Source organism: Coturnix japonica, chromosome Z (assembly GCF_001577835.2).
Source record: "Coturnix japonica isolate 7356 chromosome Z, Coturnix japonica 2.1, whole genome shotgun sequence".
NCBI lineage: Eukaryota > Metazoa > Chordata > Aves > Galliformes > Phasianidae > Coturnix > Coturnix japonica.
In genome coordinates this window covers 40635697-40660097 of record NC_029547.1, presented here as the reverse complement: position 1 = coordinate 40660097, position 24401 = coordinate 40635697, and the positions used below count along the sequence as shown (strand labels likewise).

The 24401-nt window shown below is 37.9% G+C and overlaps 1 protein-coding gene across 3 annotated transcripts in view; it reads left to right on the top strand.

Annotated features, from left to right (window-relative positions):
- Positions 1-23427, top strand: part of YTHDC2 (YTH domain containing 2) — a 35155-nt gene extending 11728 nt beyond the window's left edge. Inside the window, exons 10-30 of one of the 3 annotated variants that reach the window (XM_015849408.2) lie at positions 2199-2334; positions 2656-2782; positions 3713-3778; positions 4715-4893; positions 5074-5170; positions 5258-5345; positions 5435-5515; positions 6426-6508; positions 7351-7456; positions 7575-7694; positions 8027-8299; positions 8662-8788; positions 9296-9501; positions 10036-10231; positions 14575-14681; positions 15258-15541; positions 15709-15886; positions 16501-16704; positions 20721-20903; positions 22287-22386; positions 22516-23427. In XM_015849408.2, coding sequence (XP_015704894.1) covers positions 2199-2334; positions 2656-2782; positions 3713-3778; positions 4715-4893; positions 5074-5170; positions 5258-5345; positions 5435-5515; positions 6426-6508; positions 7351-7456; positions 7575-7694; positions 8027-8299; positions 8662-8788; positions 9296-9501; positions 10036-10231; positions 14575-14681; positions 15258-15541; positions 15709-15886; positions 16501-16704; positions 20721-20903; positions 22287-22376 — 2931 coding nt within the window. In that variant the 3' untranslated portion in view covers positions 22377-22386; positions 22516-23427. Of the gene's footprint in view, positions 1-2198; positions 2335-2655; positions 2783-3712; positions 3779-4714; positions 4894-5073; positions 5171-5257; positions 5346-5434; positions 5516-6425; positions 6509-7350; positions 7457-7574; positions 7695-8026; positions 8300-8661; positions 8789-9295; positions 9502-10035; positions 10232-14574; positions 14682-15257; positions 15542-15708; positions 15887-16500; positions 16705-17888; positions 18168-20720; positions 20904-22286; positions 22387-22515 lie in introns of those variants that run through there. The other 2 variants (XM_015849409.2, XR_001552078.2) reach the window with 2 other exon arrangements.
- The last annotated feature ends 974 nt before the right edge of the window (positions 23428-24401 follow it).

Below are 24401 nucleotides of genomic sequence, written 5' to 3'. Positions count from 1 at the left end.
TGGGATCATCTAAGAATTGTGTGTGCACAAGCCTGTAGTATTTGGTGAGGTGCATCTGAAGGTACTGAGGAAAGTAGCAGATGAAATTGCTGTGTGTCATCTTTGAGAAGTCATTATAAAACTGTCAGTGACTGGATAAGAAGAAATAAACCCCATTACTAAAAAGATGGCGAAGAAAGACCTGTGGAACTACAGGCCACTCATTCTCTGTACCTGACAAGATCATAGAGTGCATCCTTCTATAAACTTCTATAAACCCATTTTGGCCTGTCTCTTCTGGCCAATGTACCTGTAGAAGGTTTTCTTATTGTTTTTCACATCCCTTGCCAAGTTCAGTTCTGCCTGCACCTTGGCTTTCCTGATCCCACCTCTGTAAGTCCAGACGACATCCCTGTATTCTTCCCAGGTGACACAGCCTTGTTTCCGGAGTTTGTACATCCCTTTCTTCGCCCTCACTTCTCTCAGCAGGTCCTTGCAGAGCCATGCCAGTTTCCTACCTCGTCTGCTCACTTTCTTATTCAGAGGGATGGAGACCTCTTGTGCTTCCAGGAGGGCATCCTTGAAGAGCAGCCAGCTCTCCTTAACATCCTTGTCTTTAAGGACAGTGCGTCAGGGGATCTTGGCCAACAATCTCTTGAGCAGCTTGAAGTCTGCTCTTCTAAAATTCAGGGTCCTGACTCCACTCTTTGCCAGGCCCACATTCCTTGAGATCACAAACTTGACCAGGGCATGGTCACTGCAGCCCAGACTGCCTCCAACCTTGACGCCTTTGATAATTTCCTCCGCATTGGTGAGCAGCAGGTCCAGCAGCGCTTCACCTCTGGTTGGTCTGTCCAATACCTGGACCAGAAAGTTATCATCAGTGGATTCCAGGAGCCTTCTGGACCTCTTGCAGCTTGCTGTGTGGTCTTTCCAACAGATGTCCAGGTGGTTGAAGTCTCCCACCAGAATGAGAGCCCGTGAGCACGATGCCTCACACATCTGGAGTAAGAAAGCCTTGTCAACAGCCTCCCCTCGATCAGGTGGCCTGTAGTATACCCCTATCACCACCTGACCTTTATTAGTCCCATCTCTAATTCTAACCCACAGGCTCTCAACCTGTTCCTGACTGTTTCTCAGAGGGAGCTCCTCACAGTCTATCCACTCTTTGACATAGAGGGCAACTCCCCCACCCTTCCTACCTTGCCTATCCCTTCTAAAGAGCTGATACCCCTCAATGGTGGTATTCCAGTTATGGGAGTCATCCCACCATGTTTCTGTGATAGCAACAAGTTCATAACTTTTGGAGTGCATCACAGTTTCCAACTCCGCCTGCTTATTCCTCAGGCTGCGTGCATTGGTATAGAGGCACTTCAGCCAGGCTATCCATCTCACCGCCTTTATAGGGAATCTAGGATCCTTCTCTAGATAGAATCAGTTTACTGAAGATGTTGACTTTGTTGCTAGATATCAGAAGGAGGTGGACCTTTTGGGATGGGTCCAGAGGCAGCTACAAAGATAAATAGGGGGCTAAAGCACCTCTTTTTTTGAAGGTGGTCTAGGTGAGCTGGGCTTGTTCCGCCTAGAGAAGAAAGGGTAACAGGGGGACTTGAAGGGGGTTTGCAAGAAAGATGGTGGTGGCACTCTATCAACAAGTATGGAGTTAGGACAAGGTTTAATGTCTTTAAACTAAAAGAGGACAGATTTAGTTTACGCGTTAGGAAGGATTTCTTTACTCAGAGAGTGGTGAGGCTGCATATGCTTTATGACTGGAGTTGTTCAAGGCCAGGCTGAATGGGATTTTGGGTAAGCCAATCCAGTTGGTGTGCACATGGCTGGTATTAGAACTGGATGATCTTTAACATCCATTCTATCCCCAGTCTTTTGGTATTATTCCTGTTGACTTTTCTATTCTAGAAGACTATTAACCCATTCTACATTTTATCCTTTTTTTTTTTTTTTATAAAAAAAAATTCGGACAAACTATCCTAAAATGAAGCCAAAGTATGCTTTTCATTGTGATGTTTTTAAATATATTTTTTTTAGATCTAGTGGTTAGTCTGATACTGTTTTAAGTTCTTGCACAAAGTACCATAAGCATATTAACTCATAACTTAATCCTGTTTTTCTAGTTGTTTAAAAACTCACCTGTGAGAATAAAGACAAAAGAACTTCTTGAAGAGATTCATCATTTAAATTTTGTTCCTTTTTCTCTTCAGATTGAAAAAGATACAAGTTGTCTTGAACCATGGTTAATAAAAGAAATGGATTCTTGTCTTTCTGACATCTGGTTACATAAAGATATCGATTCCTTTGCTCAGGTGTTCCATTTCATCTTAACTGAAAATGTCAGTGGTGAGTTGTTTTTGTTTATCTTGTTACACAAGGAAAAAAAGAAATTACAAAGTGATTTTATTTTCTGTGGCTTTATCTCTTCTGAAGTGTTAATTTTTATTCCTTATGTTTGCCTATTTGAAAAATGAATGCGTTACATAATCCACTAACTGTTCCCTTATTTGTTACCATTCTTGTTTGGGAGTATTGACAAATAGGCTAATACTATTTTAGAAATGCTATAAATTCACATGAATTAACTGGTGGATGAGAAGTCATATTCTTGTTTTGTTTAGATGAAAAAAGTGTATATTGTTTTTGTTAATTTGTTCTACTTCTCAGTTGATTATAGGCACAGTGAAACCAGTGCAACTGCACTTATGATCGCTTCAGGGAGAGGCTTTCTAAGTCAAGTAGAGCAACTGATCAGTATGGGAGCAAGTGTCCACTGCAAATCATCCAATGGCTGGTAAAAACAAACAAATGAAGTGAAAGAGATTTATTTCCCAATATAAAAATGAGAACTTAAAACATATAACAGAATTTTTAATTTAGTGATATATCAGAGTGCTGTAGGTGGTATTAAGTTTTAATAGTCACAGTAATTTAGAGTTTGTTTCATCAGATTGTTTTCCATAAATTCTAAGATAATTTGCAGGCAGTGTCTAAAATAGTTTACATACTTCTGCTTTCAAGGAACCTGATGTAACCTCTGATTAGCAAAATACGGAAATCTTTCTTAATAGATTTAATTCAATGTAAAAAAAAAAAAAAAAGTATTGCGGCTGCAGGTATATTGTAGCATGTAAGAAAATCCCTGTTAATATCTAAAAATTCAGATTTTTATTACCGTGGATTTATCTTTAGAAAACAGGAGCCTACTGTAAATCATTGTAGTGTGGAAGGGTAAGAGTTAGGATTCTAGGTGTCATTTGAAAAATTAGAGAAGGAATACAGTTTAAAAAGAAAACAGAATGATCTGCTTTGTGAAGAGAATGGTTTCCATAAGATATCAAAAAGCTCAGCATTTTTAGATGTTTTGGAGAAAAACATCTAAATTCTTGAGATGATTTGAAGGAGTTAATAAAAGGACCCTTAGAAAGGCATGGCTTAGCTGTACACGTTGATTTTTGTTTGAAGGAATGTCGAATTCTACTCCTTCCTTTTTGTGTATTTTCATGTATTGCTGTGTAGAGGTAATGTTCACATTGATAAAAATTTGCAACTATTTAAAAATCATGTGGCTACTTACTATACACATTTTTGTATTGGGAAAGATTCAGATCTGTCAGTAAAGGTACTACTTAAATGGTAATGGAGGAATAATAGAATAGTGCAGTGTGTCAGCTGTCATCTCACGTATCTTTTGAAGTGATAAGGACTATTATGCAACTTTCAGGATGGCTATAGACTGGGCTAAGCACTTTGGACAAACAGAGGTGGTTGACCTGTTGGAATCTTACAGGTAAGCTATGGCTGCTTTGCTAAAACAATTGTTTAACGTAGTATGTGGACATCTGTGCCTGCCACATTTTTATCAGAACAATTTTTAGTTCTATGTGCTCTAAAATAGGACCTAAACAGCAAGATTCGTAGCTCCTATGATAAATATGGTGTACAAACTTCTTTCTGCCATTAGCTTTTGTTGTCCTCTGTCATCATAGTTGGAATCTCCATGTCTAGTCAAAATATGGTTATGGTAACTTACATAAATATGTAGGTTGTGTTGCAAGTAATGCCTCCTACTTATTTCCATGGCAATGGCAACAGATACGAAGAGCACAACAACACTACTTGATAGTGCTCAGCTACAGAGCACTAATTTTGCAGCACCATTAGCTGATTGACATGGATGAGCTGATCAAGGTGCTCTTTATTGTGAGATGTGGCAACTGTGGATGGCTGTCCGGAACCTGACTTGTTTTTTCACATCACTGTAGCCGCTGCTGAAGTGTACCTGCCACTGCCTCACTTTACTAACATCCACTGTTCGGTCTCCATGAATGTTCAGCAAGCCAGTGAGTGCCATTTTTTCCTCATGGAGTAATTCAACAATGCAGCCTTGTGTCAGATGCCCTTTTGTCAGACTTCCCCTCTGCTGTTGTCTGTTACATAGCAGAAGAATGTAATGGAATGTTGGTTGTAAGGTTCAACCTCTGCTGCCAACGTCTGCCTCTGATGACACTGGCCAGCATAATAACGCAGGAGGCGTTACTTGTGGAGCAGCCCTCGTATAGGAGGAGATACTGTTTCTGTGCCATGTTTCCAAAATAAGCGTCAGAAGTGAAAATAGTGAATCTATGGTGTTTTATTCAGTGTTGTTGATGCATTATATACCTACATTAAAATTACTTTGTGTGCAAGTAACATTAATTCTGTGCTGAATATTTATATGTTTTAGTGCTTCAGTGGAATTTGGAAATCTGGATGAAAGTTCTCTGGTCCAAGCAGGTGGTAATGACCTTGGAGCAGAGGACAGAGAATTGTTGAAAGCTTATCATCACAGTCTTGATGATGAGAAGGTGGATCTGGACCTGATTATGCACTTACTTCACAACATTTGCAGTAGTTCTGATGGGGGTAGGTGTACATACACAGTCTCATGTTATTGCTGCGGATTCAAATTCTGATTCTGTTGTTTTTCAGTAATACCAGAAAGGGATGACCTTCTGGTTAGCAGTGCACATAGTACTAACTTGTATTTTTATGTATTTGAAGTGAATGTTTGGTTAAATGTTGTAAATTGATTCTGTTTTTCAGGATCAATTTTAGTATTTCTTCCTGGATATGATGAGATAATTAGCTTGAGGAACCGTATTATTTTTGATGACAAGAGATTTGTTGATAATGCTCACAGGTAAAATTTCTTAGTTTTCACTGTTGCCTTTAGGTTTTTATTTTTTCCCTTTAAATATACTTAAGAATTACTCTTTTTCTGCATTAGATACCAAGTATTCATGCTTCATTCAAATATGCAGACTTTGGATCAGAAAAACGTGCTTAAAACTCCACCTTCTGGCATCCGCAAAATAGCAAGTATCAGATGACTTCTTCAGATACCAATCTATGTAGTCTTTGCTTTTACAGTTACGGTAGTGTTTTTGTTTTTTTTTACTTGCAGATTCTTTCTACTAATATTGCGGAAACCAGTATCACAGTCAATGATGTTGTATTTGTTATTGATTCGGGAAAGATGAAAGAGGTATGATTGGCTTAAACTTTCTTTGGGAAGTAAATTTCTTAAGATTATTTTAAAATTATAATACAAATCTGTAACTTTTGGGGAAGTAGTGTTTTTTATTGGCAGTTTAAAAAACCTGGTACATGTAAAGTAAAAAAATGTGTTGAGAAGTTTTGACATCCCTTTTCTTTATAACAATGATTTCTTTATAATACAGATGAAAAAAATTGCTTTGTGACAGCCAGCTGCTTAAAAACCCTGGAAAAGCTACTGCTAAATACAAAAGTAACTGAGCACTTCTGCTTGTATGTTAATTGAAGTCCATTAGTTTAGACCCTCATCTTCCTGTGAGCTGGAGAATACTGGGAGTTCTCTTTCTTTTATTGTATCTGAATCAGGTGTAATCCAGTATTAAGTTTTCAAATGTTTATGGTATGCTGAATGCCCCTTCACTAGTGGCTTGTCAAATAAACACAAATGATGTAATTAAAGAACTATTCAAGACTTAATGTATGGAGTAGAAAATATTAGATTTCATGGGATGTTCATTCAGCAAATCAATCAACTTCTTGCATTTATACAAGTATCTTGTATTTCTGTACCAAGTACTGGAAGACTAGAACATAATTTCCAGTCAAGGAAATGAGCAAAACGTATTTTTGCTTTCTGTGATAGTGCAAAGCACAACTCATCATTTCTTTACTTATCCTAGGAAGTTTCTGATTTAGAAAACTGTAGCGCAAAGATATTGCTGAAGAGGTCGCATAAATCCACCTACAACAAAGTACTTTAGAATATAACTGTGTGCTAGAAGCTAGTGGTGCTTAGTATCATTTTTAGGAGAGCATCTGTTGATGATCTAGGTCATTAGTAATTTTTCTTTCATGTACCCTATTAAATCTTTTTTTATTTCCTTGCTTTTCTTTTTTAGAAGTCTTTTGATGCACTGAGTTGTGTTACAATGTTAAAAACTGTGTGGATTTCAAAAGCCAGTGCTCTGCAGAGAAAAGGGAGGTAATAAGTACTTCATACTTATTTTTATCTTGCAAGAATCCACTACCCTGTATGCTAAGGGTAAAGTACTAAATGTAAGAGGAACAGTGCTGGATAACAATACTGCACAGTCCAGTATAGACTTTGACAATGGCCAGTATTAATTTTTTATGGAAAAAGCAAGGGTCAGCATATGCTTCCTTAGAGTAATTTCCCAATAGAAGTGTGACTTGGGAATCAAAAAAATTCTTGACTTCTGTTCTTCCCATTGCTGGGTCAGGGCTATGTGGAATAAATAACTACATTTGCTTCTACAGTATTGGTATTAGTCTGTTGGAATTTCAGGGTGCTTGCGAGTGTTTGCTGTTTGACCCCTCACTCAGTTGTTCAGTCCTTGCTGTACTTTTTACTCTGTATTGACTCTCAGCTTCTTGGGGCACATTGAGGGCCTTTTACCAGAGGAAGAATTGAATATATTCCTTATAGCAAAAACAATGTGATTTGGATTGACCTACGGTTAGAAAACAAACAAAAAAACCCCAACACTTCAGATGTTCAGCGACTGCTTACTTAACATGTTTTAGTTTCTCTAAATCATCCAGTGTTAGGCTAAAATCGTAATAGCAATTATCAAAAGTAGTTCATTTTCTAGAAGCCCCTTGCTTCAAGTGTGGTATTTGGGCTAGATGACAACATTTTGCTTACATATGCTTCTACATTTCTGTTCCATATTTGTGGGATATTTTTGCATGCATATGTATGTTTTATGGGGGAGTTAATTTTTTTTTTTTTTTGTGAGTGTGCATTTTTAATTTGTTTTAAAAGATGCTGTAATTAACAGCTTACCATATTTTATATTCAAGAGCTGGGCGCTGTCGACCTGGAGTCTGCTTCCGTCTCTTCAGCAGGCTCCGATTTCAGAATATGTTGGAATTTCAGACTCCAGAACTTCGAAGAATGCCACTTCAGGCATGTGTTTTCTTATGAATTACAACTTTAATATATTTATTATGTCTAGCCATGTTATCAGTTACAGTAAGAGGGGATTTTTGTTGTGTAATCTTAACATTTAATTTTTAACTTGTAGGAGCTTTGTTTACACACAAAACTACTGGCTCCAGTAAATTGCGCAGTTGTTGACTTTCTCATGAAAGCTCCTGATCCTCCACCAGCTGCAATTGTGAACAACGCCATACAGATGCTCAAGGTCAGCATAGGTACAGATCTAGATGGAATTGTATTTGCTTCTGTGCTTGTGGTGTGGAAACATATTACTGAGTTTTGTGTTTCTTGAGACTGTTTAGTTACTTAAGGATGCTTTGTGTTCTTGTCTGTTTTCATTTTTGTAATGTTTTCATGTTAAGGGTAAAGAATGCTTAAGAATGTGGTCTCAAACTTCATATGGAGTTTGACTTACATTGTTAGTAGTCAGAACAAGTCTATTTAATGTCTCGTATTCACATCCTTTCTATTTTCACAGTGTATTATTTTTGTCTGTGCTCTTCTTCCCCGTCCCCCCATTTATTGTTTATTTATCAGAAAATAGATGCCATGGATGCCTGGGAAGACCTCACCGAACTTGGTTATCATCTTGCTGAATTACCAGTAGAGCCACACCTTGGCAAAATGGTGCTGTGTGCTGTTGTTCTGAAGTGCCTGGATCCTATTCTCACTATTGCTTGCACTCTTGCATATCGAGACCCTTTTGTTTTACCTGCGGTGGCCTCTCAAAAGCGTGCAGCTATGGTGTGCAGAAAACGTTTAGCTGCAGGAACATTTAGTGACCATATGGTGCTCCTCAGGGCTTTCCAGGTATTATTTCATCTTCAGAAAGGCTACTAATAATAGCTTATGTACTGAAGTAAATTATATATCTATAACATTGGATATAAAAGGGAACATTGTCTTTAGCTTTTCGTTTTTATACTTTTTTAATGTAAATTCTAACCATTATCATTTTAACAGGATAGAGAATGATTTGGAGATAGATTAAGTTAATGTAGAGGACTGGGTAAAAAATTTAGTACTTGACTAGAGAAATGGTTTGATACGTTTCAGTTTGGGAATTACTTTTGCCCTAATTTTATTAGCACAAATGTCATTGTTCTTTAAGTACATTTTCTTGTTTTCAGATTTGCCCATAGATTTGCTTAGCTAAAAAATTCTCTTTGTAGGCATGGCAGAAGGCACAAAGTGATGGCTGGGAGAGGGCCTTCTGTGAAAAGAACTTTCTTTCTCAAGCTACAATGGAAATCATAATCGGAATGAGAGCACAGTTACTTGGTCAGCTTAGAGCTTTAGGTAAGTAGCTCAGATTTATTTTTTTTTTTAACATAGTTTTTGAATTCAGTCTGGTACAAGTGTATATAGATTGTTACAAGAATAATATTCTTTGATGTTGTTTTCCTTTCCTAATCAGAAATGGACATGTACTTTCTGAGTATGGTGAAGATTCTAGAGTGAGGAGCTGTAGCTGGTAACAGAATTAGATGCTAATCTAAGTGAAAATATCCTCATATGTCCACATTCCACCAGTTTTCTTAAGAAATATGCTGACTCATATGTAAACTGTTGCCTTGAATTTTTATGTTTTTTTAATTTGTTTCTGTATGAGATGTCTGCATTGTAAGAATGAGGTGTGTTTTGTGTTAGTATAAAATATCAAGTGTTTCTGTCAGATTTTTTTTTCTTGGTGCTGTTAAGGTTGGCAGTGTGAAAAATGCAGCAAATGCATAGTTTATTTCAGCTTTTGTCTCAAATTCCTTTTCAGAACAAATTTTTGAATTGTAATTTCTTTGTCCACTTCAGGTTTTGTCAGAGCCAGAGGAGGTGCTGATATTAGAGATGTTAACGTTAACTCTGAAAACTGGGCTGTTGTTAAAGCTGCCTTAGTGGCTGGGATGTATCCCAATCTAGTGCATGTGGACAGGGAAAGCCTGGTTTTGACAGGACCGAAAGAGAAGAAAGTGCGATTGCATCCTACATCTGTTCTTAGCCAGGCCCAGTATAAAAAGGTAATATCTACTATTCTTTTTTTTTTGAATTGCAGATTCAAATATGTTCTGTCAAACTTAGGAACGTTTTGGAAATGTCCCTCTTAGTTTGTCAGTACTTTAAAGAAGCCTGCATATGCTTGTTTTCAGACACTGTTTTCAGAGAATATTTTTCCTGCCAGCTGATAAAAGTAAAGCACTGGCTTAGTTTCACTGTTTTTTCACCTGAAGTTAATTCATTTAACCCTTCCATGTGGGACAAGATAATATGACATTAAAAAAAGGAGATACTCTACTTACGAACCTGTTTTAGAGATACAGTAATATCTGATCATAGTAGCAAGAAGTTCTGCTCTGAAAATGACATTTCTAGAGGTGTAGAGAAAAAAGATTTACCTTCAAAGATGCTTGAATGTTCTTCTAAAGTATGATTGAGTTTTGCTGTGTATGTATCTGTTCACATATAAATATGTTTAAAATGAGAAATGTGTTTAAATTTATTTTAATTACAAATAGAGATTAAAACAGCCTAGTCTCTCAATTGCTCTTGTGCAGATCCCGCCATCAAATGGGCAAGCTGCAGCTGTTCAGGCACTCCCTACTGACTGGCTTATATATGATGAAATGACAAGAGCTCACAGGATAGCAAATATCAGATGTTGTTCAGCTGTAACACCTGTCGCTGTGGTACTCTTCTCTGGACCAACTAGGTTACCACGTAGTGCTTTGCAAGAGCCTTTGTCCCTTCGAGGTACATGGGGTTTTGGATTTGGAATGCTTCAATTGGATATATAGTAGTATGTGACATAGAAAGCTTATTTCACAAGAATGTGTAATGTGTGTTTATGAATTCTTAAAGCTACAAAGCTACAGTACCTGTAGCTGTTAAAGAATAGTTTTCTGGCTCTGTAAGTAGTGTCTCAGGCACGCACAAATGATCTTCTAAATGTGTAACATTTTTAAAAGAACATTAAGTGCTACATCTTGATTATTTTGAATGTAACTTTTTAGGAATTTAATTCTGCAGTGTACTGTCAGAGATAACCACCATTTTGGCCTTATATTCTGCTGTGGATGAAAATTATGAAACTTTTTTACCAAATAGTGTTTTTTCTACCCCATATTTGAAACTTGAGTTGTAACTGATTACTTGAATACTTTCTACACATTGATGCGAAGTCTCAGGCATCCCTGATATAATCCTGTTGAAGAATGATGAGGACTTCCTTCTCTTACTGCTATGATATTTATGAAAACATACCATATTAAATCACTTATGTATTTATTAGATAGAAGCAGGTTTGTTTTCATTTATCCGAGATTAGTTAACCAGAAAAAATTTTGAATGTGGGCATTGTTAAATCCCATATAATATTTGAATAATTACTTATAAGTTACACTAATCTGAGAACAATTAAGCACCGTGTTATGAATAGTAGAGAGGTAGATTTATAGAATATTTTCCTCTTAAGATTTGAAGGATTTTGATGTAAACTGGGGAGAAATGAGGGAATGCTGCTGCTTTAGGAAAACTGTGATCTTACCGCTATCACAGCAAAACAGTGGGAAAACTCATATAACTGTAATACTATGATTGAAAGCTCTAAGCTTTTCACAAGGGAAAGACAAGGTATGAGAGGTGGGGGAGTTTCCCTCTATTGTTAAGAAGTGAATAGACTGTGAAGAGGTGCCTCTGAGAAATGGAAATGAAGAAAGATTGAGAGCTTGTGGGTTAAAATTTGGGACTGGCCCAGTAAAAAACATTTGGTAGTTGGGGTCTATTACACGCCACCTCTAATCATGGGGAGCCTGCTGACAAAGCTTTTTTACTTCAGCCTTGAGGCACTGTGCTCACAGGCTCTCATCCTGGTGGAAGATTTCAACCACTCAGATATCTGCTGGGAATGCAATACAGAAAAACTGCACATGATCCAGGAGATTCCTGGAGTCTATTGGTGATAACTGTCTGGTTCCAGGTATGGGATAGACCCACTAGAGGTGAAATGTTTCTGGAACTGGTGCTCATCAGTGTGGAAGAGAAGATCATTAAAGAGGTTAAGATTGGAGGCAGCCTGGACATGAACCACTGTTCTGCTCTTGCAGCCTCAAAAGAGCAGCTATATCATTCAAAAGAGGGGTGGTCAGCAGGGTGAGGGGTGTGATTGTCCCTCTCTACTCTGATGTTGTGAGGTCTCATCTGGAGTACAGTGTCCAAGCCTGGGGCTTCCAGTACAGGAAGGATGCAGAGCTGTTGGTGTGAGTCCAGAGGAGGGCCACAGAGATTACCAAAGGACTGGAGTGCATATGTTTTAAAGAAAGACCGAGGGAGTTGGGCTTGTTTAGCCTGGAGAAGAGAAGGCTTTGGGGAGACCTCATTGTGGCCTTCCAGTACTTGAAGGGAGCTTACAAGCAGGAGCACACCAACTTTTATGCTGTCTAATGGTAATATGACAAAATGTAATGGCTTTAAACTAAGAGAGGAGATCTAGGTTAGATGTTGGGAAAAAATTTATTACTCAAAAGGTGTTGAAGCACTAGGACAGGTTGCCCAGAGAAGATGTGGGTGCTTCATTATAGGTGGCATTCAAGGTCAGGTTGGATAGGTCCCTGGGCAGCCTGATGTTGTGGCTGGCAACCCTGACCAAGGCAGGTGGTTTGGAGCTGGATGTTCTGTAATATCCCTTCCAAACTAACATTCAGTAGTATCACAGAATGGCTTTTCTGAACTATAATGACTTTGTTAAAGTTGAGCCAATCCCTTCTGACTTAGCGCTCTATGATTGGGCAGCTACTTCATAAATTCTTTGATAATAGTTAGTTAATTCTCCATTACCTTGTCAGTTTATTTACAGCTAATTAAAAATGAACTAGCATTCTGTAGTGGCCCAGGCAAGTTTGGTTCTTTATGCCAGTTCTTCTGCTTCCTTGCCACCATCCAGTATTCAGTGTAGAGATAGAGTGCTGTCCTCTCATTCAGCAATATATAAAGCCAGCTGGATGGTCCTTAATTCTGCAAATTTGGCTCCATTCTCCTTTTAACTTCTGCAACTTGTGTTGGACTCTGTACTGCAGCCTTCCACTTCTGATGCTTTCTCACAGTGACAGGACCCATCAGTGAATGAGGCATATTTCTTCTCACTTTTTAGCAGTTTATTATATAGTGGAACCTCTTCAGCATGCATCACTTCCTCTTCTGGTGATAGTCTGAAATCTTCACCTTCCAGCTGGTTGTTAGTCACTTCTGAGATTCCTACAGTTCTTTGTGTGAGCATGTTGTGTATCAGTGTGATCCACTTAAATCCACATAGCATCTGTGGCATGAGAGGACCGTCCCTTTAAACACCCAGCCCTGTGCAGGCAGTCAGGATGCCAAAAGGTTCTGTGCTTCAGTACAGTCACATCCAAAGCAGCTTTGAGCCCTTTGTGTTTTGCTTAAGAAAACATGATTTTCTTAACTTGAAAATCTGCTGCTGTTTTAATCCCTGAATTAGTTTGAAAGATGCTGAGGGTGGGTGAGTATAACTTATGCTTCCTGGAGAATACCCTGAATTACATAGGCTTTGATATGGTGGATTAACAAGGTGGATCTGGACTTGATGTGAAATGGTATTGGCATCTCTATAAAACCCTACGGTGGTGGACACCACTGGAGGTATAAATCTAGGAGGTCCTACTCTTTCCCTAGATAAAGTTATATAAACTTTAGAACAAGCTTTTCTGAACTGTGTCTGTGGTAGTTGTTTCTAGATTGTAGATGGTAGTAGTTACTCTGTTTCTGCTCTGTTCTTTTTGCTCTCCTCCTCCTGCCTCTCAGCAGTACTTAAAACTTAACTGGTAAATCCAATAGCAGAAGTCAATCTTGTCACCTGTGAATGCAGGGCCAACGTGGGCTTTAACTTCAAGGTGGCAGTAAGCATTTTGTTCCAACTTGGAAGAACTTGTCTGAGATGTTGGGAATGGCAGTAGTGTGCACAGAGGGCACTTTGATGTATTAGCACTTAGTTTGATGTAAGGTGTAAAGTTCTGAGAATAATTTACAGTTTTCTGATGTAGTATTTCCATAGCAACCAGTATTATTTTTCTGTTAGAAAGTCAGTATTGTTATATTAAATTACTTAAACTCATGTGTACGAGTAGAACGGATTAATATTCTTAAATTGTAGCTATGTAGTCCTGAAGTCTCACAAATTATAATAAAGTATAATTACTGATGGAATAAGGAATGCAAATAATACTGTGAAATGTCTACTGTAAATATTAGCACTAAGAAGTGTGATGTGCACACTTTTTTCCTCTACAGATCACTTTATTTGATAATTTGTGCCATTTACTTTAAACTAAATAGCAATTTAGAAGCAATATGGCAAAACATTTGAATTTCTTGTAGATAGAAAATGCGTTTTAATGATTAGCAGTTATGTTCTCCTTTTAATGACATTTAGTGGGAAGGTACAAAGAAATTTTCATTTATTTTCTTCATTTAAGTTTGGTGCCATGGGAATACAAGTTAATCTATTTTCCCACCCGTTTCCTACAATTTCTAATTTGAATCAAAATAAGAGGCACTTTTAATCTTTCTTGTCTTGCTCCTTGGCTATTACCCTTAAAAAATAGTTTGTTTTGTTTTGTTGTTTTTTTTGTTATTAAATAGAAATCAAGAATTACTTCTGGAAATGAGAATCCAATTTAATAGAGCATATATATTCACACAAATATATATCTGTAGCTGTTTATATCTTCTGTTTTACTAGGAAATAAAACATAGAGCAGTGTGTGGTTTTGCAAAGAGCTTCAAGCCAAAAGTTTGTGTAATAACTTTCATGAATATCAAGAAATTGTTATGTGGCTTTAGTCATGAATGCGGGTGCTTATGTGACAGGACCCTCCAGAATTTTAGGTACTGGAGTTCTACTGAAGAAAGTGAAGAATAAGCAGACTTGTTACTGAGATGCATTCGTTGCAAATAAATATCATTTTAAAGTATTTCCTTGAGAAGTGAAATAATGTAATAAAATAATATGTTATTGAGTAGTTTACATCTAAGTGATGATTGTGTAGAAATGTTAATGCTTGTTTTATATACGTTTAATACAGGAAATAGGGTATCTAACGATGACAGTGATAGTGGGATGGAGGACGAAAGATCTAATGTGGCACTACTGAAGCTAGATGAATGGCTCCATTTCAAACTGGACTCTGAAGTAAGTAATGTATAGAGATATTCTGAGTATTTTTAGAAGCTGGAGTTATTAGTGGATTATTAAACATTCAACATTCAGATACAATAATAATGCTATATTTAAAAAGTGTCCAAAACAGTTTTTAGATAAAATGGAACTTAAATTATGGTTTTCTAAAATATGTTGTAATTTGAGTTAGTTTGCGTAAGAAAATGATCTCCCTTAGGAATTCTTCCTTAAAAATCATGTAATGCTTTATTTTCTCTCTGTGCTGTCTGTATTCTCAAACACTTAATACATACATGATGGATAAAAGTGAAAAATAAATTCTGTAAGTTTACTGTATAATTTTGGATTCCTTATAGAGCTAATTGAAATAAAAAGTTCTAGTAATGACCTTAAAGTGCCTTTTCTCCTCCATTTAAAGAAAGCTGCTAAGTTCCTATGTTTGTTTGTTTTCCGGCTTTACTGGTGGTTTAATATTGCCTGTTGGCTTGCACTCTGTTCATTCTAGCATACCAGATACTGCCTGATAAGAGAGGCTATCCCTGTGTGATCTGACTTATATTAGTGTTTAACAATTTGTATTTGTTACAGGTTGCTGGTTTGCTGATGCAACTCAAACTCAAGTGGCATAGCTTATTTTTGCGACGTATGCGAGCTCCTTCGAAACCATGGTCTCAAGCTGACGAAATAACTCTAAGAGCAATTATATCTGTTTTAAGTACTGAAGAACAGTCTGCAGGTTTGCTGCAGCCTTCAGGAGTTGGTCAGAGGCCAAGGCCTGTTTCTTACAACGAACTTCCTTCAGCACCTGCCTGGAGGTCAGGCGGCAGCTCAGCAGAAACTGAATTATCTGATGATTCCTCTAATGCTGAAAAGTAAGCTTTTGAAAAATTACAGAAAACATAAGGTTCTTTTAGCTGTGAAAGTTTGTAATTTCTATAGTGCACGTAGTTACATGATACACTGATATGTATACATAAGTACTTCTGTGACTGCTTGTCAAACTCTCGTATGTTAACACTGTTCCAACCTCTACCTTTAGAGTTGTAAGGAAGTCTGCACCTTCATCATTTCATCAGTCAAGGAGATACAAAGAAAAAAATAATTCAAAACGAACATCAGATGAGAAGTCAGATCAGTCATCAGTGAAATCTACAGACAGCAGCTGCTATCCTAGCCCGTGTGCTAGTCCTTCTCAGGTGTCTGGAAAGGTATTATTCGTAAGTTACCCACTCTGATACCAATAGATTTTCAGAAATTAAACTCACTGATACCTTTTGACAACTGCTGTGCATTACATGGATAAATTAAGATCTTTGTGTTGCTGTTGTAATTCTCCCAGTATGCTTAAATAGTCATCCAAAGTAATAGTAAACCAGTCACTGAGAAGAAAACTTATTATTCCTCTGGGTATTGCCACATTAGCATTGGAGAGTTGAATATTTTTTAAGTCATACCAATTTTAAAATTTAGTCAGTGTAAAAGAGAATCTGTGTTTCCTGGGGTAATTCAGCCAACAGTCAAGAAGGATTAATTTCTAGAAGGACACTCTCAAGGTGTGTCAAATTTCAAAGCATTTAAGTTAATCACAAGACTATCTAATCGTATTCTGTCTTGCTTATTTGCTGCTTCTCATGAATACTTGATTTGAAAAGTGCTTCAAAAATGTGAAATAGATCTGAAATGCATTTAAAAACCAATCCATACAGAACTAACTCAGTCTGGGGTTGCAGAGCAGGAATACAGTCAAAGGAATTGTCTTCATGCAGTAAAAGTTGAAAACTAAAACATCATCATAACATCATATAACTTCATCATAACTTTATTTTTCCAGGGTTCCAAAACTCCTTCACCAAGGCTAAGTATGCCGGTTAGGTACTTTATAATGAAGAGCAGCAATCTGCAAAACCTTGATATTTCTCAGCAGAAAGGTATATGGTCTACTACGCCAAGTAATGAACAAAAACTAAACAGAGCTTTTCAGGAGAGCAACTTGGTTTACTTAATATTTTCTGTCCAAGGATCTGGACACTTTCAGGTGAGTCCTTACTTAATACTACTTCTTAGGAGAGTGCAGCAGATGACTCCATTGTGAAAGTTTTTTCTTAGGATTTTTGACTTTCTAGTTAGTGTAGTGTAAAAGCAAACAAATACAATGGTTAAGGAAAGTGTTCTTCATTCTTGTCTGTAATATACCTTCTCAGGTAACTTACTTTGTTGCCCAAATAGTAATGACTGAATTGCGTTCAGACATTTTCTGTCAGATAATTTTTAATGAAATAACTACATTAACCCATTACAAATAAACAAAAGCTAAAGGATTGCTACAGTTACCTTTGCAGTCAAAAGCTAACATTGTAAGCGTATAAGCAGTTACAATGCAATGGCAGTTCTAAGTCTGGGAGGCTCATAGATGTCTTTATGACAAACTTGGATAAAGTCTCTTCTGTCTTAAAAGTAATTACTAAAACCTAGAAGACTAGGAAGTTGTATTATGATTCTTGAACAGCTTTGTCTTGACTTCACAGATTTTTAGATCAGAGGATCCCCAGGTTGCAAAAGCTTAATTTTTCTTTTTTACATAGTACTGTTTACAAAAGTTAGTCTAATGAACAAGTCTAAATAAATGCAGCTGTTTTTTTTTTTGGTTAACCCATGACACTTGGTGATGCCACGTAATTATTTGGCAAAAGCAGATGTACTATTGGAAAGAAATTTTGGCATGTTATTTAATACTGAAAATGATCTGTTGTCTTTTCTGGAGAGTACCAACACATGGAAAGAAAGATATGCTGAAATCTGGAGTGTAGGTGGTTGATGTTGCCAGACCTCCATTTTTCACAATATGCTGAACGTTCATGAGAATTTGAAGCTTACATTCCTATTGATGTTTTCTCACATCAAGTCTCTCTTTACTTCACACTTTTCTAAAATTTCCATTCCATCTACTAATCTCCATTTAAGTCTGTCTTGAGCTAAATCTATCTCAATTGCATGTCTGGTGATTTAATGCTGGTAGATGAGCCCCACTATATAGCTCTTTCTCACTCCCACTCCTCAGGTGAGGAGAGTGTGATGGAAGAAAATCTCATAGGCAAAGCAGACAGCATAGGGAGACAAAGGTAACTTGTTGCCCATTACTGACAGAGTAGTGAAGGGAGAACTAAAAGCTGATTAAAAATATATTTCCACTTTATCCACCTTCATCTGCCTTCTCCCCAGAGCACTACGTGGTCACTCCCATCCTCTGCTGTATGTGGGGTTCCTCCCACAGGATGCTGTCCTTCCTGAACTGGCCCTGCGTGGGCTTCAGCTTTCCAGGCACTATGCTGACAGAGATCCCTACCATAGGGCCCATCCTTCAGGAGAGCAGTGCGCCAGCATCAGGCCCCACAGGCAGCAGTGCGGAAGAAGAAAATCTGCAGAATGTGTAAAAAGAATCTGTCCACTTGAGAGGAATATAAGAATGTTGTCAGGGTGTACTGGATGTAGCAAGAAAGGGTAAGGCCCACTTGGAGTGAAATGTGGTGGGGGAGGTCAAGGAAAGCAAGAAGTGCTTCCTTAGGTATATCAATATCAGAGGGAAGATGAGAAAATGTGAATGAGATAAGTGCCCTGGTAACTGAATACTGAGAAGACAGTTACTGAATGCCTTCTTTGCTTAAGTCTTATCTTCTCCTCAGGATTCACAACCCTGGAGCTGAGAGAGAGTCTGGAGAAAGGAGGAATTCTCCTTTGTCAAGGGGAGTCAGGGCAGAGATCACTGAGGGAAACTCAGTGCACACAAACCCATGTGTCCCAATGGGATGCACCCATGAGTTCTAAGGGAGCTGGTAGCAGTGATTGCCCAACCACTCTATCATCTTTGAGAGGTCATGGAGAATGGGAAAGGTGTCCGTGGAAAAGAAGAAAGCCAGTGTCAGTTCATCTTCAAAAAGGGGCAAGGAGGCGGAGCTGGGAAACTACAAGCCTGTCAGCTTGACCTCGTACCAGGGAAAGTCATGGAGCAGATAATCCTGAGTACAATCATGCAGCATATGCAGGACAAGCGGAGGATCAGGCCTAGTCAGCATGGGTTCATGAAAGGCAGGTCACACTTGACCATCTTCATCGTGAGGGATGTGGACATAGTCTACTTACACTTTTGTAAACCTTTGACCTGTTTCTCACAGTATTCTGGAGAAGCTGTCCAGCCCATAGCTTGAACGGATGTACTGACTTGTCTGGCTAAAAACCTGGCTGGCTGGGCCCAAAGAGCGGAGGTGAATGGAGTTAAATCCTCTTGGTTATTAGTGGTGTTCTGCAGGGGTCAGTACTGGAGCTGGCCTTATTTAATATTTTTGCTGATGCTTTGAGTGAGGAGACTGAGTAATGCCTCAGTAAGTTTGCAGATGACACCAGGCTGGGAGAAAATGTCGATCTGTCTGAGTGTAGGAAATCCCTACAGAGGGATCTGGATGGGCTTGATCTGCCAGCTGTATGACCTTGTAACAAGATCAAATGCCAAAAATCCTGTATTTTGGTTATATCTGGAATACTATGGGCTCCTTGGTTCAAGAAAGGCCGGAACTTTTGGAGAGTATCCAGTGGATGGCCACAAAATGTATCACAAAAATGATGAGGGGCCTGGAGCATCTCTCACATGACGTAACACCAGGAGACCTGAGATACTAATCTGGAGAAGACTGAGGAGAGATCTTATTAGTGCTTAAAAATATCTAAAGTGTGGGTGTCAAGTAGATCGAGGCTGGGCTCTTTTTGTTGGTGGCCAGTGACAGGGCAAGAATCTGGAACACAGAAACTTTCATCTGAACGTGAGAAAAAGCTTTAGTCTGAGGACTGACAGAGCATTGGAATGAGCTATCCAGAGAGACTGCACAGACTTCTCTGGGGATGTTTGAAACTCACCTGGATACTTTCCTGTGTAACATACTTGAGAAAACCTGCTTTAGGAGGGCTGAACAAACTGAAATCCAGAGATCCCTTCCAAACTCTGTGAATCTGATTCATGAGCCTTTCCTGGGCTGCTCGGAGCTTCCGTTATATGCCTGGAATATGCCTCCCCTTCTCTTGCACAAGTCTCAGGGCCTGCAGGGTTGCTTTTGTCCCATTTCTCACTCCTCTCTTAGCTGCTGTTATGCCACAGTTTCCTCTCTCTTAAATCTGATCCTCTCAGAGCACAGCCACTGTCTCCTATGGCTCAGCACTGGCAGCAGTGTATCCCTTTTGGAGCAGCTGCAGCTGGTTCTGCTCTCACATGGGGCACTGTTTAATTCTGCTTACAGAAGCTACCATGCAAACCCCTTCCACCAAAACCTTACCATGTAAGTCCAATTCAGTGTCTTAAAGCAATAGTGTATGCTGCTAACTCAGCAGTCCAAGAAAAGCAGAGCATGATGACTGGCAGAAAAGATACCAGGCTAGTAGTTTTGTTGTTTTTATTTTTTTGTTTTGGAGGAAGGAGATAAGTAGGGGTGTCCTGCTTAAATAATTTGGAAGAAATGTTGTTCTTTGTTTTCTTTCTTATAATATCTGGATATTTGTCTTTTTTTCTTTCTTTCTTTTTTTTTTTTTTTTTTTTTTTAAATTCCCACTTCTTTGCAGGAAAAGAAAACTAAAGGAACTCTGACTTCTGTTTTTGATAATCAGCTGTCTTCTCTTAATTCTATGTGAAAAATTAACAAGATGGGAATGAAAATGCAAAAGCATTTACAACTAACAGAATATAGCTCATGGACTGTTATGTAATACAGTGTTAGTATTGATGCTTTTATGACATGTTAAAGACTTTGCTGAGGGGTTTTCATGAGTGATTAACAGATTCTTCTCAGTGGTCAGATTTCAGAGAGCATCTTTGAAGAGGAAAAATGAAAGATACTTTTGATTTTCTAGATGTAAATTTTTATACATCCAGCTACTTGAGGGACATTGTGAGATCACCCTACAACTAATCTGAATGTATAGTCTTCAGTCCAGTCTTTATTTAATTTCACAGTTGTGAAATATAAATAATTATATTGTGTTCTTGCTTTCATGTTTCAATTTTTGTTCCAGGGATTTGCTAAAATGTCTTCAGAGATAGGGTGTGAGCAAAGTCAGTGCTGGGGATCTACTGGTTTAGGAGGTGTGTTTAAGGTGGAATGGATCCGAAAAGAAAGCATTCCTTTCCAGTTTACACAACATTTGCTCAACCCCTGGAATGACAATAAGGAAGTACAGATAAGCAGAGATGGCCAGGTAATGTTACTGTCATGTGGAGCCTCCTTTACTTGTTGGAACTGTATTTATTTTACCATATTTGGAATTCATGTCTCTGAGCTGTCTTCATTTGTCTGTTAATCTTAATTTCTGCACACCATGCAAATGCATTATTCTTGAATTAATTGATATCTTGGTGTAAGACAAGAACAAGTAAATATAGCAGACAAAGCCTTAGAATAATTTTGCAATGTACCTTCAGAGCAGTAGGTCGGGTTATACAAACTGAATCGTTATCGCTTCAGTATAAAGCAATATATGAAATAAGATGTATTTATGCTTTTAACAGGATTGTATACTTCACATAGAAAATCTTTGTAAAATGGCCTTGTTCTTTCTTATTCTGTATCTACTGTTAAAATTTAAATATCAGAATTTATCTCTAGCTGTTACACGTCAAAGATCAAACTGTCAATCATTTGTATACAAAGTTCTTGTATATTCACCCACTCTTTGAAAGTGTCATAACCTTTAGACCCCAGGTAGAACAGCTTTTCTGAAATATTGTTCAGTTTTCATTGTTTAGTCTGGGAAAGAGGAGGCTGAGGGGAGACCTCACTGCTCTCTTCCAATACCTGAAAGGTGATTGCAGTGAGAGTGGGGTTGGTCTCTTCTCACTGGTGACAGGATGAGGGGAAATGGCCTCAAGCTGTGCCAGGAGAGGTTTAGATTGGATATGAGGAAAATCTTCATTACAGAAAGGATTGTTAAGCACTGGAACAGGCTCCCTGGGGTGGTGGTTGAGTCATCATCCCTGAATGTTTTTAAAAGCGGTTTGGATGTGGTGCTCAGGGACACGATTTAGGGGAGGGTTGTTAAAGTCAGGGTAGTATAATTAGGTTGTGGTTGGACTTGATGGTCTTGGAAGGTCTTTTCCATCCTGATTGATTCTCTGATTCTATTGCAAATAGTTCTTCAAACCTGAAGAGTTTTAAGGATATTTTCACAACTGTTCTCTATTTATGTCCATGGCAAAGAGCAACCCTATTACTCGTTTACCATCACACTGTACTGAATTAAGCTTAAAATATAGGGAATAATAATCTTTAGCTTTAGAAAGGCACAAGGTTATGTTATTCTTCTGTATAGTGATGGTCTGTTCAGTTAGAATTATCTTCTTAAAAACTGGTATGTTACTGTGGATGGAAAAGCAGCTCAAACAGACTGGGCTGATCTTTTGTCTTCTTGCAGTCCTATTTAAAACAAACAAAAAACTTGTGCAGGGAGTTCTAATATATGTCTCAAAAGCAAAAAGAATGAGCTCTTCCAGAAGAACTGAAAGTAGTCGCCTTTATCTGTCTCGTTACAGGTAGTTTATATTCAATACAGTAAAAACTTCTCTATTTCTCTGCTTATTTTTAGGAGCTAGAGCCGCAAATTGGAGAGCAGTTGCTACAGCTCTGGGATCATAGTACTTCAACAGGAAGAACCTCAACTGACAGTGTAAAGTAATAAAATAGCAGTAAGTATTTTTTGTATTATTTGCTTTTTGTGATAGAGGAAAAGCTATCTATATGCAACATATCTTTCCAGCTTGTTAAGAAATAAGATAATGCTTACTAACTACTTGCTTTTTTTTTTTTTTTCCTAGCCCTGGTTATAAAAAAAAATTATGTAGAACCAGCAATGTGCCTACGGTATAAGGATGAGGAAGAAGATGGTGTAACAAGCTCTGAAAGTGTTAGTGATTCTGTGCAGCTAGCACTGGAACAATAAAAGGAAATAAGGTTTATTTTAATGTTTTACACGTATTAACAAAAATTGTAACATTGTTTGCCAGCCTGGTTTCAAGTGAATTATTTTTTTTCTGAAGTAAGATATTTGGTATGCAGCCGATTCTCAGAAATACAGTTAAATTCAAAACTAAATTTGAAGTAGTGCACAATGCAGTGTGTTTTAAATAGCACAGCAAGTACAATTTAAACTGTTTAAGTACACAATTACATTCAAAGCTTTTTCCACATTAGTGGTAAAGAAAACAGTGTAATATTTATTAGACTTGCAGGTTTCTGAAATTAAATGTCACAAAAATGAATTAAAGATTCCATTAAGTATTAGTTGAAATTCAATGTGCGAAGTCAATATGTGTTCATACAAACAGTTGAGCAATTGGAGAATGTTGAAGTTCATTTGAATGTTCATTTTAAATTTAAATTCCTTTAAAGGGAGTGTGAGGTTCCTTTGAGAGTTGTCTTGTTCAGCTTCTGCTCTCAGTCTGTTGTTTTACACCTTTTTAAAGATGAACATAGTTCACTAAGTCTCAGTTGCTTGGTAATAAGCAAAAATCTAATAGGGTACCAATATGGGCATTCTTAAAAGATGATTTTGTTTCATTAAAAAAAAATAAAACTGCTAGTATTAGCTTTCTTTGTTTTAATAAGCTTCTTTTTACAGGTTAACTTGCTTTGTAAGATTGGTGTAAATTTACTGTTTGCTGTCAGCACAATCTTTGTAGTTGACCTTAAAATAAACAGAGCCTTTTGTGCCTCTGAGCCTGCTCTTACGTTCTTGATGTCTACTGAAGTGCTCATACAGAGTACAGAATACTCTGTTCATTCATTCTTGCATGCTGTGTAGAGACTGCCATGCATTCCCAATTGGTTTTGACTTCACAAGTCTAACTGGATCCTTGTAAAGTTAGTACTGCCTGATAGGGTATTTCTGGGGACCATATATACAATGAAGGTGTAAGGCTAGTGTCACATTGTCCAGTATTGCTGGGCCGTAGCATGTGAAACAAAGTGGACTTGTATTGCCTTGTGCAGTGTTTTGGAGTCCTGCGCACACAAGGGTTAGAACTGGATCGCTGTCAGGAGTGGCATGTGACTGGTCAGCAAGCTGAGAGTGGTACTACTGCGGAGTCTGACATTTATTTGGAGGTCACTCGTCCAGAGAAGAGGCCATTGTTTTCTTCCTGCCTGCCTGATAACCATGGTCATGCGAGTCTTCATGTGCATACGTATTAGAGCTAGCCCAGTCTTAGTTGATCACTGCACTTTCCTGTCTTTAGGATATAGGTAATTTTACTACTGATCTGTATTTAAACATACGTTTATCAGTATATATGTGTGTGTGTGTGTATGCTTTATATATATAACGAGTATATTATTTACATTTATGATAATTGCATATCCCTAAAGATTTTGGTTTGGCATGTTACTCTAATGCTGGGATTTGGCAGGCCTGTCTTAAAAGTGTTGCAGTCCCAACCTACAGTGATGGCATTTTTTGTTTTTCCCACTTAACATCCTTTTGCTGTGGGTTCCCTTGTTATCGTATTGCATTGAGTAGGGTACACATAAGAAATTTCTTTAAACATTTGCTAAATGGAGAAGTAGGAATTCATAGCTGTTGTGCTGAACTGTAAGCATGGCTGACTGTATCATCTTTTATTTCTTAATAATTACCGTTTAGAAGAGAGATACAACCTAAATTGTAGAAAAGCTGGAAATCTTTTCTTTCATCCAAATAAACTGC